The sequence below is a fragment of the Carassius carassius genome, chromosome 5 (assembly GCF_963082965.1).
Source record: "Carassius carassius chromosome 5, fCarCar2.1, whole genome shotgun sequence".
NCBI lineage: Eukaryota > Metazoa > Chordata > Actinopteri > Cypriniformes > Cyprinidae > Carassius > Carassius carassius.
The window spans coordinates 11,156,112-11,171,602 of record NC_081759.1 but is presented as its reverse complement, the minus strand read 5'-3'; the positions used below and the strand labels follow the sequence as shown (position 1 = coordinate 11,171,602).

Below are 15,491 nucleotides of genomic sequence, written 5' to 3'. Positions count from 1 at the left end.
AAGGCACACCTGAAACGCAGAGCCTCTTTCTTTGACATCATGGGAAAATCAAGAGAAATCAACCAAGACATCAGGTAAAGAATTGTGGACCTCCACAAGTGTGGCTCATCCCAGGTCTCACGTTCATCTGTTCAGACAATAATACGCAAGTATAAAAAACATGGGAATGTATAACCATCATACCGCTCAGGAAGTAGACGGATTCTTAGTCCCAGAGAGGAACATTTATGGTGCGAACTGTGCGCATCAACCCCAGGACACCAGCAAAAGACCTTGTAAAGATGCTAGCTGAAACTGGTAAGACCGTGTCATTATCCACAGTAAAACGAGTCCTGTACCACTATGAGCTAAAAGGTTACTCTGGGAGGAGAAAACCATTACTTCAGAACAACCATAAAAAAAGCCAGACTACAGTTAACTGCACATGGGGACAAAAATCTTAATTTCTGGAGACATGTCCTGTGGTCTGATGAAAAAAAAAAACGAACTATTTGGCCATAATGATAAACGGTATATTTGGAGGAAAAAGGGCGAACCTTTGAAGCCTCAGAACACCATCCCAACCGTGAAGTATGGGGGTGGTAGTATAATGTTGTGGGGCTGCTTTGCACTTCACAAAATACATGGCATCATGAGAAAAGAACATTTTGTGCATATTTTGAAGCAACATCTGAAGACATCAGCCAGGAAGTTAAAGCTTGGGCGCAAATGGGTCTTCCAAATGGACAATGACCCCAAGTATAACTCCAAATTAGTTACAAAGTGGCTTAAGGACAACAAAGTCAAGGTATTGAAGTGGCCATCACAAAGCCCTGATCTCAATCCCATAGAAAATTTCTGGGCGGCACTGAAAAGGCGAGTGCAAGCAAGAAGGCCTACAAACCTGACCCAGTTACACCAGTTCTGTCAAGAGGAGTGGGCCAAAATTCCAGCAAACTATTGTAGAAAGCTTGTGGAAGGATACCCAAAACGTCCGGCCTAGGTGAAACAGTTTCGGGGCAATTCTACCAAACACTAAGGAAGTGTATGTATACTTCTGACTTTGATGAAAGTGATAAAAAAATACATAAAAATTCTCCCTCGCTCAATTCTGACATTTAACAAATGCAAAAGATATGTTAATATTTATTGCTCTAAAACAGAAAAAGTTTACTCTGATTTAATGTATGACAGCAAAGAAATAAAAGTTTTTGTGTTTTTTTTTTATGTAAATCTGGTTTCAACGGTAAAAAAAAAATTTTGTACAGATTTCCACAGGACAACTTGTAATCACCTGATGTTTTCAAGTTCTCTATGACTGAAGGAACCCTGGTACAAAACAAATTTCCATTCTCCATACTTATGTATATTAATTCACCACAATATTATTAAAGCAATTAGATATTTAGTGTGTGTTAGTAATCGTTCCTCAAATTAGTTATTAATTAGAATAATTGAACATCATGCATTGAAGATCCCTCACTGATGCCCTGACATAGAAAAAATGTTGATGTATTGTAGCATATCTTCAGTGACCCTTGACCCGTAGCCCAGGTGAAGATCCATTACCCTAGAGTCTTCTAACTCCCTCTGAAGTTTGTCAGCTTTGGTCTTTTCAAAGAGAAGACTCTGTTCAAGCTCCTTAAGAAGGGCATGCTCCAACTGCGTCTGCGTCTGTTAGTACAGAAAGAGGAGAGGAAGAAACACAACCAGTGCCACCATCACATGCCAGCCTGATGCAGAAAGACGAGGGGTGAGGAGGACAGTTGTGGAAATGTAACGCAGAAAAACAGGAGCAGGAAGATGTTGTGATGAATGCAAGTCAAATCAATGCCACAACTGAGGAAAGTGTGAGGAAGTAATGCAAGAGTATTGGTCCACGCTTATAGACATGCTGATGATGGCCAAACAAACAAATAAAACGCCAGACATTGCCAAACGCCATGCAGAATAATAATGGTTAGGAACAATAACAAAAACGGTACTTTGACCACAACAAAGAGGAGAGGAACAATAATAATAACAATAAAAAAGTTATTCCTAAGCACTAAGCACTAAATCAATTAAAACATGATTATACTGAAGTTCGCACAATGAGATCTTCATGTATGTTAGTGACTTGTTACACCATTACAGATTAATTCAGTATTTATACCTCTACCAAATGCAACAGACTTCCAAGATTATTTTTAAAGACGAATCATTTGAATTTAACATCATGCTGTACACTTTGTGGGCTGGATGAGCAACTTGACAAATTAACTTGAAAGTTGATAATATAGTATCCATTTTCCATGGAAATTCACTTGTAAAACAAATGACCTTTTTTATTTTAAAACAATTTTACTTAGTATAGCTACAAATGATCAAGTATGTAAAGCATCTCCACAAGAATTCATTGTCTAAATGATTTGCATGTTTTACAACCTAAAATCATTAGCCAACAGTTTCATGAATTTTAATGGATGAAAATAACCTACGAGTTATTTTTTAATAAGTAGGTCTCAAGACATGAAAACAACTCAAATGTGCAGTAATGAAGGCTGGAAACAATCAGTGAACCTATCAAGAGTACTTGATTCATGAATAGGGCAAGAGAAAACCAGAAAATATAAACTAACAGACATCACAGCTCTTTAAAATCTTATTATGCAGATGATTCATACAAATATATTGAACTCAAAGTAGTGTGACCAAGACATATGTATAATATTTGAAAATGCATATAATTCAATGTCTGCTGAATGGGTACATAGAGAAATTTCATTGTTAGGTCAACAAAAAACTGGCAGTCCAGTCTAAAAATAAAACTGGTAAAAGTGGATTCATCATTATTTGGCTTGAAATTTAAATTAGAGTAGTAAATATAGATATGGTACCACAACTTAAAGTAGGGATCTCCAATAGGGGTGTAACAGTACGTGTTTTTATCACTGATCTATAATATAGAACTGGATTGCTCATGACGTCATTAAAGTGAAGCCACCGCGCCGCCATATTGGTAATCCCTAGTGTGCATAAATGTTCCATTGAATTAATAGGAAATTGTATGATTTTAATGAGAAAACATCACCTAACAAGTCAGCGTTTATAAATATGAAGTATCTCTGTACATTATTACACTGCAAACACCCCCTAGGCATGTAAATGGTTATTTTTTTAAAGGTCGCGAATTTCCCCTACTTATTAAAAAGCTACGTTCATTACAGTAGTTAGCATCATGAACATGATAAACATCAGACAGACATGACCTCAACATATATAACAAACTACAAACTGCTCATTCTGAAATCTGAATTTATTCAGAGAAATAACTGACCATATACAGTACGGATTTAAAGACAAAGCTTTATTTACCAGATAGTAAGTTAAGCTTTTCATTTATAGAGCAATATTAACAACATTATTATATTATCCATTGTAATATATTCAAATCCATTTCCGATACTAGTACTCATGTTTAACAATTCCTGAAAAATTATGTTCATAAAGAAATGGGCTATATTTTGTGTTGGATCAGTTACCTGTGTCGATCCAGTCATATATATAGATCAGTGGTTTTTATACAAAATGGTTCACTGGGCAAATTCCAAATGGAAGTGATCACCCATATGCCCTTCTGTGTGATCATCCATATGCCCTGTACCGTTAATTACCCCAATCTCCAACCCTGCTGCAGGACAGCACCCATCCTCTAGACTCCAGCTCCACCCCTACTCTAACACACCTACCTGCCTGTAATCATGAAGTAATTCTGAACACCTTGATTATCTGGTTCAGGTGTGTCTTACTGGGGTAGGAGCTGAATTCTGCAGAGCAGTAGCTCTCCAGGAGCAGGGTTGGAGACTCCTGCCTTAGGGCTTCCGTTATAAACAAGAAACATGTAAATAACAGACATGGATAACACTGAAAATGTGAAAAACATACCATCTACTCAGCTTTCCCACAGCACTGTGGTACTTAGGACGTCTATCGGTCACGCATCTTGTCATGTAAATTCAGTGAATGGATCAAAGTCTAGTGTGACCACAGCTGTGTGTCTGAATGTTACATCAGAGCAAAAACTTTCAAATACCTCCAAATCTCCTTTGGTAATGCAAGCTTCCTCCACCCGAAACTGCAGGTCCTCCACCTTCCTGTTTGGGACAATAATTCTTTGTCATTGTCAGTTTTTATTTTCTTTTTGCGATTTCATGTAATTTTATTCTGAGATAACAACCGGCTGGATGTACATTATCCCATTTATTACATGGCTACTTGCCACATAAGTAAATACGCAAAATATTGATTTGAGTTTAAATATTTGAAGGCAAAGATTTCGTGAAGACAGCATTTGCAGCAAGCAACAAATTCAAACTATACAGACATTTAAGGGAAACGGTGGAGTCAAACCACTTATTACACAACATTCCGCCACAAAAATAATTAAGGCAATAAAATTAAGACGAAAATGTTTTAAAACCTTACCAGTTTGTTAGCAAAATAGTAGCAGCTGTGTTTGTATGAAACGAGTCCGCAATACCAGGATGACATAATTAAAGAATTGTACACAATTTTGAATCGAGTTTTAATATTTTATTAGCTAAACAAACACAAAGCTTCCACAAAGAAAACAAATTCAAGCAAGAGTACAGTGCTGAGTGCTGTTACCCGGATGAGCCCATGTTATCAGCTTTTCCAGTTGTTGTCAAGGGATAATATACCTTGGAATGTCATGACTGACCAATCAGAATCAAGTATTCCACAGAGCCATTTAATAATCGGAGTAAAAGGTCACCAAAACTGGTTACCAGCAATCTTCAAAATATCATCTTTTGAGATTGGCAGATGAAGAAAGTCATACAAGTTTAGATTGGCAGTATGGTACATATATTAAGTCAGCATTTTAATTTCTTGGTAAAGCCCATTCTCATTCTATGAATATTATTGAATAAAAATGCAAACGCCTCTAAGTGCCATCTAAAGTTTTCTTCTGAAATTAGCATTTTTCTCAGGCTCCTAGGTGTGGGTATAGTAATTTTACTTTAACGGCAATGAATGGATTCTTTTTACGGCCATGAAAGTGAAATAACTGAAAATAAACATATGAGCCTGAGAACATTTCAGGTGGCAGTTATAGGCTTTTGCATCTGAACACTTCGTATGCCCCTTCATCAACAATATTAATATTCATTATCAATGAATACTCTGTCTACTAGCTCTAAGGTTATTTATATGCAAATACATTTATAAAAGTCATGAAAAGCCACAAAATTCTAACTGATTTCATGGAGTCTTTAATATGAAGAAATCTTAAATTGATTCATTAATACTACACCTCTTCTCCTCCTCCAGCTGGTTGAGTAGTTCCACCTTCTCTCTGTCCGCAGCCTCCACAAGCGCTCGCAGCTGGTCCATTTTGGCATCAACCTCCAAGACATACTACAGAAACGATTCAAAACATTTACATTTAACTAATCTAAACGTATAACTTGCATTAATTATTTTTATCATATTTTATATATATATAGTGCTGTGAAAATATTTTTGCACGATTATTTATTTTTTTGCATGTTTGTCACAGATTTTCAAACAAATTTCAATATTACACAAAGATAACCCAAGTAAATACAAAATGCAGTTTTTAAATAATGATTTTATTTATTAAGGGAAAAAAGCTGTCCAAACCTGCCTGGCACTATGTGAAAAAGTAATTGTCCCCCGTAAATCTAATAACTGGTTGTGCCTCCCTTGGCAGCAACAACTGCAATTAAACATTTGCGATATCTGCCAATAAATCTTTCACATCGCTGTGAAGGAATTTTGGCCCACTCTTCTTTGCAGAATTGTTTTAATTCAGCCACATTGGAGGGTTTGTGAGCATGAATGGACTGTTTAAAGTCATGCCATAGCATCTCCGGACTTTTGATTGTTTGATTGAACACAAGTGAGCTTGAGGTCACAAACTGACGGCAGGACATTCTCCTTCAGGGCTTTCTGATAGGGTGTAGAATTCATGGTTCTATCAATTATGGCAATTCACCAAGGTTCTAAAGCTGCAAAACAGCCTCAGACCACCACACTACCACCACCACGTTTGACTGTTGGTATGATGTTCTTTTTATGAGATGCTGTGTTGGTTTTACAACAGATGTAATGGGACACACACCTTCCAAAAAGTTAAACTTTTGTCTCATAAGTCCACATAACATTTGCCCAAAAGTTTTGGGGATAATCAAGATATTTTCTAGCAAATGTTTGATGAGCCTTTGGGTTCTTTTTGGTCAGCAGTGATTTTTAACTTAGAAAAGACTGATGCACGTAGACTATTTTGTTTCTCATCTGTTTTTTAATTTCTTTAGATCGCGGCATTTGTTGCTCTTTAAGCATGCTTCACTTTGTCAGACAGTATCGGTTTAAGTGATTTCTTGATTCAACAGGTCTGGCAGTAATCAGGCCTGGGTGTGGCTCATGAAATAACTCCGCTTTCTAAAATAATGTGGTTAATCACAGTTCTTTCATGACTTAACAGGAGGGGACTATACATTTTTCACGTAGGGTAAGGTAGGTTTGGATAGCTTTTTTTTTTTCTAAGGGCTGGGCAAGTTGACAAGTTATTATGGTGTTAACACATTAATTGATTAACGCAGATAATTATTTAAATCGCACTTTAACAGTTTTTTTTTTTAATTATGAAAGTCCGTCGCTCACTGGCAGTGAATACACATACAGACAAATCATGGGTCACAGGAGGGGATGCTCCCGATGCTAAGCATCAGCATTCACAAACCACTGTCCACTGTTATTTTTAACAGAAAAGAATGCAACGAGCTCATTATCATGACTTCATAAATGGGAAATAGGAAGTTTCCGATATCACGATTGTTCTGCTCAGAAATATTCACGTAATCATGCAGCATGTATCAGAAGATCTGCACTCCGACGTGGTTAGCGCTCACACTCAATGATCTATATATAACTGAACCACGCTCTTGCCCACCTCTTCCAACCGAGTCAGAGACTGCTAATGGAACGATCACACTTGTCAAATGAACCAGGCTTTGGGGGTTAAGATTTACTAGTGTGAGCACACCCTAATTATTCTCCTGCATCCCGCACACACGAGTCTCTACCCACCTATCAAGTGTTACCCTGTGCTGCACTCCGCTGTGATTGTGCAGGTCTCTACTCAAAAGAAGCCTGTTGTAATGTTATGATCGAGGCTCTGCTGTCTGAGCATAACTTGTTTTTCTATATATATTCTATAAAAACAATGTCCTGGCAGTGACAAATAGCTTGTTTTGTATTTAATTAAATTAATGTTAAAGATTTACAAGAAATAATTTAATAGCTACTACGTTAAAGGAATACTTCTGTAAAAAAAAAAGCACCTTATTTGTTTAAAGTGTTTGCAAACCAAATGTTATTGCACTTTTGCACATATAGCAGTACTTTTAAATGAAAAAAAGTGCACAATACACTACTTTTGAATGCATGATTAGTTTTGTGCATAATGCGATTAAATAGCAGACAATCATGTGATTAATTGGGAGTAAAAAATTTAACCGTTGCCCAGCACTAATATACACTATTTTTTACACACACACACACACACACACACACACACACACACACACACACACATATATATATATATATATATATATATATATATATATATATATATATATATATATATATATATATATATATATATATCAGTACAGACCAAAAGTTTGGAAACATTACTATTTTTAATGTTTTTGAAAGAAGTTTCTTCTGCTCATCAAGCCTGCATTTATTTGATCAAAAATACAGAAAAAGCAGTAATATTGTGAAATATTATTACAACTTAAAATAATAGTTTTCTATTTGAATATACTTTAAAAAAAATAATTTATTCCTGTGATGCAAAGCTGAATTTTCAGCATCAGTGAGCTGGACCGCAGACAGCGCACCCCTAAACCATCTCGATTGGGTTCAGGTCCGGTGACTGTGGAGGCCAGGTCATCTGGCGCAGATATATACAGTACAAACCAAAAGTTTGGACACACCTTCTCATTCAAAGAGTTTTCTTTATTTTCATGACTATGAAAATCGTAGAGTCACACTGAAGGCATCAAGGTCTATTTGACCAAGAAGGAGAGTAATGGGGTGCTGCGCCAGATGACCTGGCCTCCACAGTCACCGGACCTGAACCCAATCGAGATGGTTTAGGGGTGAGCTGGACTGCAGACAGAAGGCAAAAGGGCCAACAAGTGCTAAGCATCTCTCGGGGAACTCCTTCAAAACTGTTGGAAGACCATTTCAGGTGACTACCTCTTGAAGCTCATCAAGAGAATGCCAAGAGTGTGCAAAGCAGTAATCAAAGCAAAAGGTGGCTACTTTGAAGAACCTAGAATATGAAATATTTTCAGTTGTTTCTCTTTTTTTTTTTTTAATCTATATAATTCCACGTGTTAATTCATAGTTTTGATTTTTTCCCGAGCGAACAAAAAGACACAAATGTATTAATGAAGATTTTAAATATTTAAGAAATCGCTAAACCTTTTTCTCAAATATGGCTAATCTGAGAGATCGAGATATAATCTCACAATCTCAAATATATGAGTGTGTGTGTGTCAGTAAGCATTTTATAGAATGGTAATTAGGGGTATAAAATAAAATTGGGACTAGGCCTTACTGTCATACACACACCCTTGTTATCCCTTTTAAATAAATAGAGGTGACCCAGGGTCAAAAGCCAGAGAAATATCTAGAGATAAAGTTAAAACATTATGTACATGCCGTAACTGTAGTATTAGTAGATTCTCTAATCAATCAAATGCAAATACATTAAGGCAACACACTGCGGTCATAGATGAATAAATTAAATAAACAATATGACGTTTATTAATTTATTTCACAACCACTACTTCTGAAACAGAAACTATTAAGTGGAAGTAACAAGGGGAAGAAAGGCTTTTATTAGAACCTCAGAGTCTGAGGACTGACGAAAATGAACGCTCATTCTTCCTCTTCATTAGCTTATAAAGGCTATAATACTTCTTTATATGCTGACAGCATTTCACAAATGTGCATTTATATAATTAAAATCTGTATTTTAATACCTTATAAACATTTCATTCCACAGTGTATACTTTCGCAAATGCAGTTAAACCTAACATTCTAAACTGTGCATTAAAGTCTGCTTAAAAACATGAATTTTGTGTGCAAGATCTGTGCAAATGGTACATATTTAACTAATTTAATTCATATAAATGTGTGATTAGTTGACTAATTCCATGTTTAGAAAGTCTTTAATTGTGGGCTGCCCTAATAAACATCTATATTTGTGATCTTCAGTGTAAATGTTTTTTTTTTTGTTCATCTTATTTTATTCATTTTTAAATGATCCATTCCTAAAATTAAACAGGTAAAAAAAAGTTCATAAAAAAATAAAATAAAATAAAAACCCTGTATCAGTTAACCACCACTCATGAATTAGTCTTATGTTATATTCAGTGTTGGGGAGTAACTAGTTACATGTAACGGCGTTACGTAATTTAATTACAAAATTATTGTAACTGTAATTAGTTACAGTTACTAAGAAAAAATGAGTAATTAAATTACAGTTACTTATGAAATTTTTAACGATTACAAAGGGGATTACATTTGAATATTTACACACATCCACATACAGATTTAACTGATTTATTTCCCAAATTGCACTGACTATTCTGAGACATACCGCCCTAATAATTTCCGGGATGCGGAAATACAGTCTGGTTCGTAGAATCCAGTCATAAAAACGGAATGCCTAACGCGGACGGAATATGCCACATTTTGGATGACTAAATCAAAAGTAGGTCAGTACACTTGAATCAAAACATGACATGGACTAGTGTCTGTGAATATTAAGCCCCAAAAATGCAATATATGACTTGCACATTCTGCGTGTCTGTGGAAATCAGGCGCGGACTGGACACCGGGAGAACCGGGACAATTCCCGGTGGCCTGGCAGCTGATTTTGCCCCACTATTTAATATCATTATTGTATAATTGCCTGCCGAATGTACTAAAGCGATCATTTGCGAATCCGCCATTTGATAATTAAATCTCTAATAAGTCATGAAGTGTTAGTCATGACTCGCGTGCTCTCCGTGCCTCGGCCAAACGGTTTGGATCAGACTCAGAGTAATCAATGCGAGAGAGAGAGAGGGAGAGAGAGAGAGAGAGAGAGAGAGAGAGAGAGAGAGAGAGAGAGAGAGAGAGAGAGAGAGAGAGAATAGAGAGGACTGCTGGAGCAGAGAAGTAGAACTCCTGTTCAGGGTTTCAGGTCAGTTTCATCTGTAAAGATGCTTTTTTTGTATTTGTTTTTTTATTTATTTAATCAAGCAGCAGCACGTTGCTCATCAGTCATCACTCAAAATACTATATAAAGGACATCATTATTATCTGTTGTAATGTTACAGTAGTAATTTAGCTGAAAAAAAAATCTGATTTTTTTTTTATAGGTTTAGGGGGAGCTACGACAGACAACAACACAACCCTTACGAAAATTAACATTTTAATATTTAACTATAAATCCAGAGAAAATGGTTACTATTGTTTAACTGTGGTAACCAAATATGTAAAATTATTTTACAAATGTATTTATTTAAAAATAAATACAAATCCATTTGCAAACAAAAAAAAAGGTTATTTTACTTTTATATAGGCTAATAAAAGCATGTTTAACTTTTGTAAGGGAAAAACATGACTCGTGTACAGTATTAGGATTTTTCTATAAAGATATTGTAGCATTGTAGAGTATTGTATTGTAAAGTATAGTTTTGTTCAATCTTGAGTATTAAAGTCATGAGAGAGATGGATAACAGGGCAAAATAAAGAGACTGAAGAGAAAAATGGAAGTGAAGGTGCATATCAGGAGAGAACTTTTAATTATTTTGCATGTCCCCAAATTAAAGATTTAAACCTTTTTTTATGTCAGGTCCATACAAAAAATAGTTTTGTCCATGAACTGGTTTGTATGAGTTTGAATTTTCCAGTCTGAATTTTTTTCCCAGTCCGCCCCTCCTGTAAATTAATGGCAAATGGGGAAGTCGTGGCCTAATGGTTAGAGAGTCGGACTCCCAATCGAAAGGTTGTGAGTTCGAGTCCCGGGCCGGCAGGAATTGTGGGTGGGGGGAGTGCATGTACAGTTCTCTCTCCACCTTCAATACCACGACTTAGGTGCCCTTGAGCAAGGCACTGAACCCCCAACTGCTCCCCGGGCACCGCAGCATAAATGGCTGCCCACTGCTCCGGGTGTGTGCTCACAGTGTGTGTGTGTGTGTGTTCACTGCTCTGTGTGTGTGCATTTCGGATGGGTTAAATGCAGAGCACAAATTCTGAGTATGGGTCACCATACTTGGCTGAATGTCACTTCACTCACAAAGACATGGTTTCATTTACTACACATAGGCCTACTGAAGCTCGCAGTGTTTTCAACCTCTGCCGCCTCAATATAGGAGTACACGAGCACATAAACATCATTTCTAGAACTGCTCTGTGCCACTTCATGTGCATTTTACTTATTTTGAGAAAAATATCATCATATACAAAGAGACAGCAGTTTAAAAAAAACACCAATGTTTCAGGAGTTTATTACACAGAATACGTCACATGCTTATTAGATAACTGTATTTAAGTTGATGTATATGCTTTTATTTATTATTCTTTAATTTTCACAAATTTATAAAAGTAATCAAAAAGTACTCAAAAGTAATTAGTTACATTACTTTAATAAAGTAATTGAAAAAGTTACACTACTATTACATTTTAAACAAGGTAACTTGTAATCTGTAACCTATTACATTTCCAAAGTAACCTTCCCAACACTGGTTATATTCCGAAACAAATCTATGAGCAATTGTTTTATGTTATGGTTATTCCTTGCTAATCATCTTGGTGTAAAAAAAAGAAAAATAAATAAATGGAAACATCATCATAATCATCTGAAAAATGGTAACCTTACTAACATAAATGAAGTAGTCCCAGAACTCTAAGATCAATTTCGGCTGTCCAAAACTTGCCTACTCTTCTGTTACACATTCAAAAATATCTATAGCTTAAAACACATATGGCTACAATTAATTTTGGAATTGCATCCAGAAAAGTACTCAGAATCGTTGCATCTGATAAACTTTTATACATTCAGACTACTAAAGGCTGGAATAAACTATACAATTTTTGCCCAGCTTATGAGTCTGGTGAAGCTGATTTTAGCTGCCGAAAGTCAGAGCCAGTCTGCAGATTTGTGTTGAGATTTCATAGAAAATTGCACCGTCTATGATGGTCACAGTTATATACATCCTGCTGGAAGATATCAAACATGTAATATATTTTGGCCTGATTTTAGAACACACTTCATCTTTTCATCTGTCATGCATCTCCTCCGAACCAGGTGCAGGTTTTAAAATCGGTTCAGATTTTACAAGTTGTGTATAGTACTCCAGTCTTAAGCCTTGTACACACAGGGATGATTATTGCGTGCACTTATCATCAAAGGTTTTCGATGCGGATTTTGTGTTCATACCCATGTGATTTTCGATACCGATGAGCCGAGTGAACCTGCAAATTCACTCCCTGACATTAGATGGCGCTTAAGGAAAAACAGAAATACCCCAGTATCGAATCCTATTTGATCTGAAATCTTCTCCATAACTCCCTCTTATCGAGATTTCGCTGTTGCATTTGTCATTATGCCCCTTGTGTTTAAACACCAATGAGACCAGCAGCGCAACATTCATCTTGCGTCGATGCATCTTCTTGGTCTACTAAATTCCTCTTCATCGTTAGGCATCAAGTGTGCTCGGCAAAGACCGTTTTGTGCTTGTGCGCCACCAAGTCATGTTTTACTGTAACTTCAGCAGCTCCAGGCATGTGAAAAAAGTGCCAATCTCATTGGTCAGTTTTTAATGTGGCGCGACAAACCAACATAATGAGCAGATGCGATTAAAAAAAAATTACTTTTACATCTCCCGTTTTGCACGTCAGTGTGCACACTCACATTGGCGCCCTTTGTTTAGTCATGAGGCATTACACATCAGCGATAATCGCGCATGATATTCATCCTAGAGTGAATAAGCCTTTTAGCTGCTAATTATTTGAGCATTGAAAAAAAAAAACTTTGGTGTAGAAATAATTTGTACTACTAGTATGTTTCACATGTAAAACATTGAATTAAATGTAAAATTGTGAAGTAGAAGAGACTAAAAAGGCTAAAAGTAGTTTAACTGAGGTATTGACCACATTATATTTCTAGAGCATTTTGCTGCCTCGCAGCCTTCTGCATCCTGTGTTACTAGTTAAAAATAGCAAAATTCTAAATACTAGTTTAGAAAACGCAATGGAGCATTGAGATAATGTGTAATAAACTAGTTTAGAAGACCGTTTAGAATAGAAAATTATAGAGAGAGAAAAAAAAAAAAAAAGTTTGTGTTGAGGCATTACCACGCATTATTTTTCTTTAATTCAATGGCCTGTTATCAATTATTCCTTCCTTGATAAAAATAAATAAATAATAAACAGATAAAAGAAGACACAGCTGGGTCTAACCTGCTCCTGGCCTTCTCTCAGTAACGTAAGCTCCTGCTCCACTTCGCCCACATGACTGGTTGCCTTGGCAACCTCAGCTCTCTCCAGGTCACGCTCGGCAAGGAGTTGCTCAATGTGTTGCTGTTTCTCCTTCAGGGCTTCCTGAAGTGCCGTAGTGCCAGAGATCTTCCTCGCATACCTTGTAGATGTCTCTGTCAACTTCAGAGAGAAATTCATTCAGGATCTTTAAAATTACAGATACTGTATTGCCTGTTTCATATAATATTTACTCCGATATAGTTTTCAGATATGACCTTATGACTTCATGACTTATGAAGTAAGCAGGTGTTCACACCATTTTTATTACCAATAAAGCTGCATTTGCACTGGGCTTTGATTCCATACAACTGCAGAAGAACATTATGTTTAGATAAACTGAAGGCAGAATGCTGGAAAATTTGATCCTGCTATCAGACCTAACACATTCGGTGCATTTTTATCATAACAGCTGAACAATTTGTGAATCGTGAGATGGCTTAGATTACAAATAGTAAAAGGCTGCAATTTAAAGGGCACCTATAATGCAATATTCATTTTACATGTTGTTTGAACATAAATGTGTGTTGACAATGTGTCCATACAACCACCCTGTAATGATAAAGATCCACCCGCTCTTTTCATTTTTTTAATTCCCATTAATCAAGCAGTGTCTCAGAACAATCCGTTGGCAGAATACATCAAATGTTATGCCCCACCCACAACTGTTGACGGACACTGCTGTTTTAGCAGAGACCCCGTCCTGAGTGAGCTGCACATTATCCGCCATGTTTATCTTCATGCTAGAGCATTTAAAAGCAGATGACATGATAATCAAAACCAAACAGAGTATCTGAGTTATGAGCTGTAAAGGCACAGACCTTTTCTGGAAAATGTTGCAGGGAGAAGCAGCTTATCTGCATTTAAAGTGACCACTCAAAATAGACAATTTCAAAATGATTTAACAAGCCTTATTTGAGTAGAAAACTGACATTTGCCTAGCAAACCTATTTATAAGTTGGTTTCCCTGAAATGCTGCACAGTAAAACAGTGCAGCAGATCTGTGAATTTGTTCACGTGACTCTGCTATCAAAATATTGCCCTATTTGTTTGAGACCTGGCTTGTCAAATGGCTCAGTCAATCGCTTCAGTTTGCCAAACACTAAAGTTTGCCAAAAAATAGCTGATGGAAAAACACAGTCTGGGACATGATTGCAGTTGCATTTTGCTGCTGCTAATATTCCAGAAATGACATATTTTGGCCCAGCTAAGCATGCCAATGTTATATAACCAAAGACATGAATGCATATGAGGAGGAATGTATCTCACCAATCCTGTTCGGCTTGGCTTGCAACTAGCAGATGAGGCCACAGAGCTCATGGAGCTAATGGAGGAGGCACTGGGGCTGCGTTTCAGTCCTGATGGTGTGGTCGCTGTCTTCCGCACAGTGGTCTTTGCCTTTGCAGGAGTAGTGGAAGGAAAACCTATACGGGTCACCTTGTGCACTGGTGCAAACAGACCGTACTTGGGCTGACACTGGAAATACCTGATGATACACAATTCCATTAATGAAAAACTCTTTTAGTGTATAAAGGGTAAATGTAAGTTCAGGCCACAGTACCTGGTTCCAGCCACAGCACCATCGTTCTTTCCCAAGGGCTCATCCAGCTCAACTCCACACCACTCACCCTTGGCAAAATCGGTTTCGCCTAAGAAACGCACTACACCAGCTTTTGTGCCAGCAACCTAAAATATGTAAATGAAACAAGGACTTAACATGCATTCTGATACACTGTGGAATGTAGCAGCTTCACTGTAACAGCCTGATAATTCACTGGTACAATGTTTCTCGAGACAGAGTTTAAAGTTTAATACCTTGTTTATTCTGATAGATATTAAGAGGCTCATCATCACTTTCTTTTTTAGAATGCAATATT

The 15,491-nt window shown here is 36.8% G+C and overlaps 1 protein-coding gene across 4 annotated transcripts in view; it reads right to left on the bottom strand.

Annotated features, from left to right (window-relative positions):
• LOC132140785 (CAP-Gly domain-containing linker protein 1-like) overlaps positions 1-15,491 on the bottom strand; it is a 60,616-nt gene that overhangs the window by 23,678 nt on the left and 21,447 nt on the right. For 3 of the 4 annotated variants that reach the window (XM_059549761.1, XM_059549764.1, XM_059549762.1), the window contains exons 4-9: positions 15,176-15,300; positions 14,884-15,100; positions 13,540-13,737; positions 5,297-5,400; positions 4,055-4,115; positions 1,549-1,653 (exon numbers count right to left, since the gene is read on the bottom strand). In XM_059549761.1, the coding sequence (XP_059405744.1) occupies positions 1,549-1,653; positions 4,055-4,115; positions 5,297-5,400; positions 13,540-13,737; positions 14,884-15,100; positions 15,176-15,300 (810 nt within the window). The remainder of the gene's footprint in view (positions 1-1,548; positions 1,654-4,054; positions 4,116-5,296; positions 5,401-13,539; positions 13,738-14,883; positions 15,101-15,175; positions 15,301-15,491) is intronic. The other variant, XM_059549763.1, reaches the window with a different exon arrangement.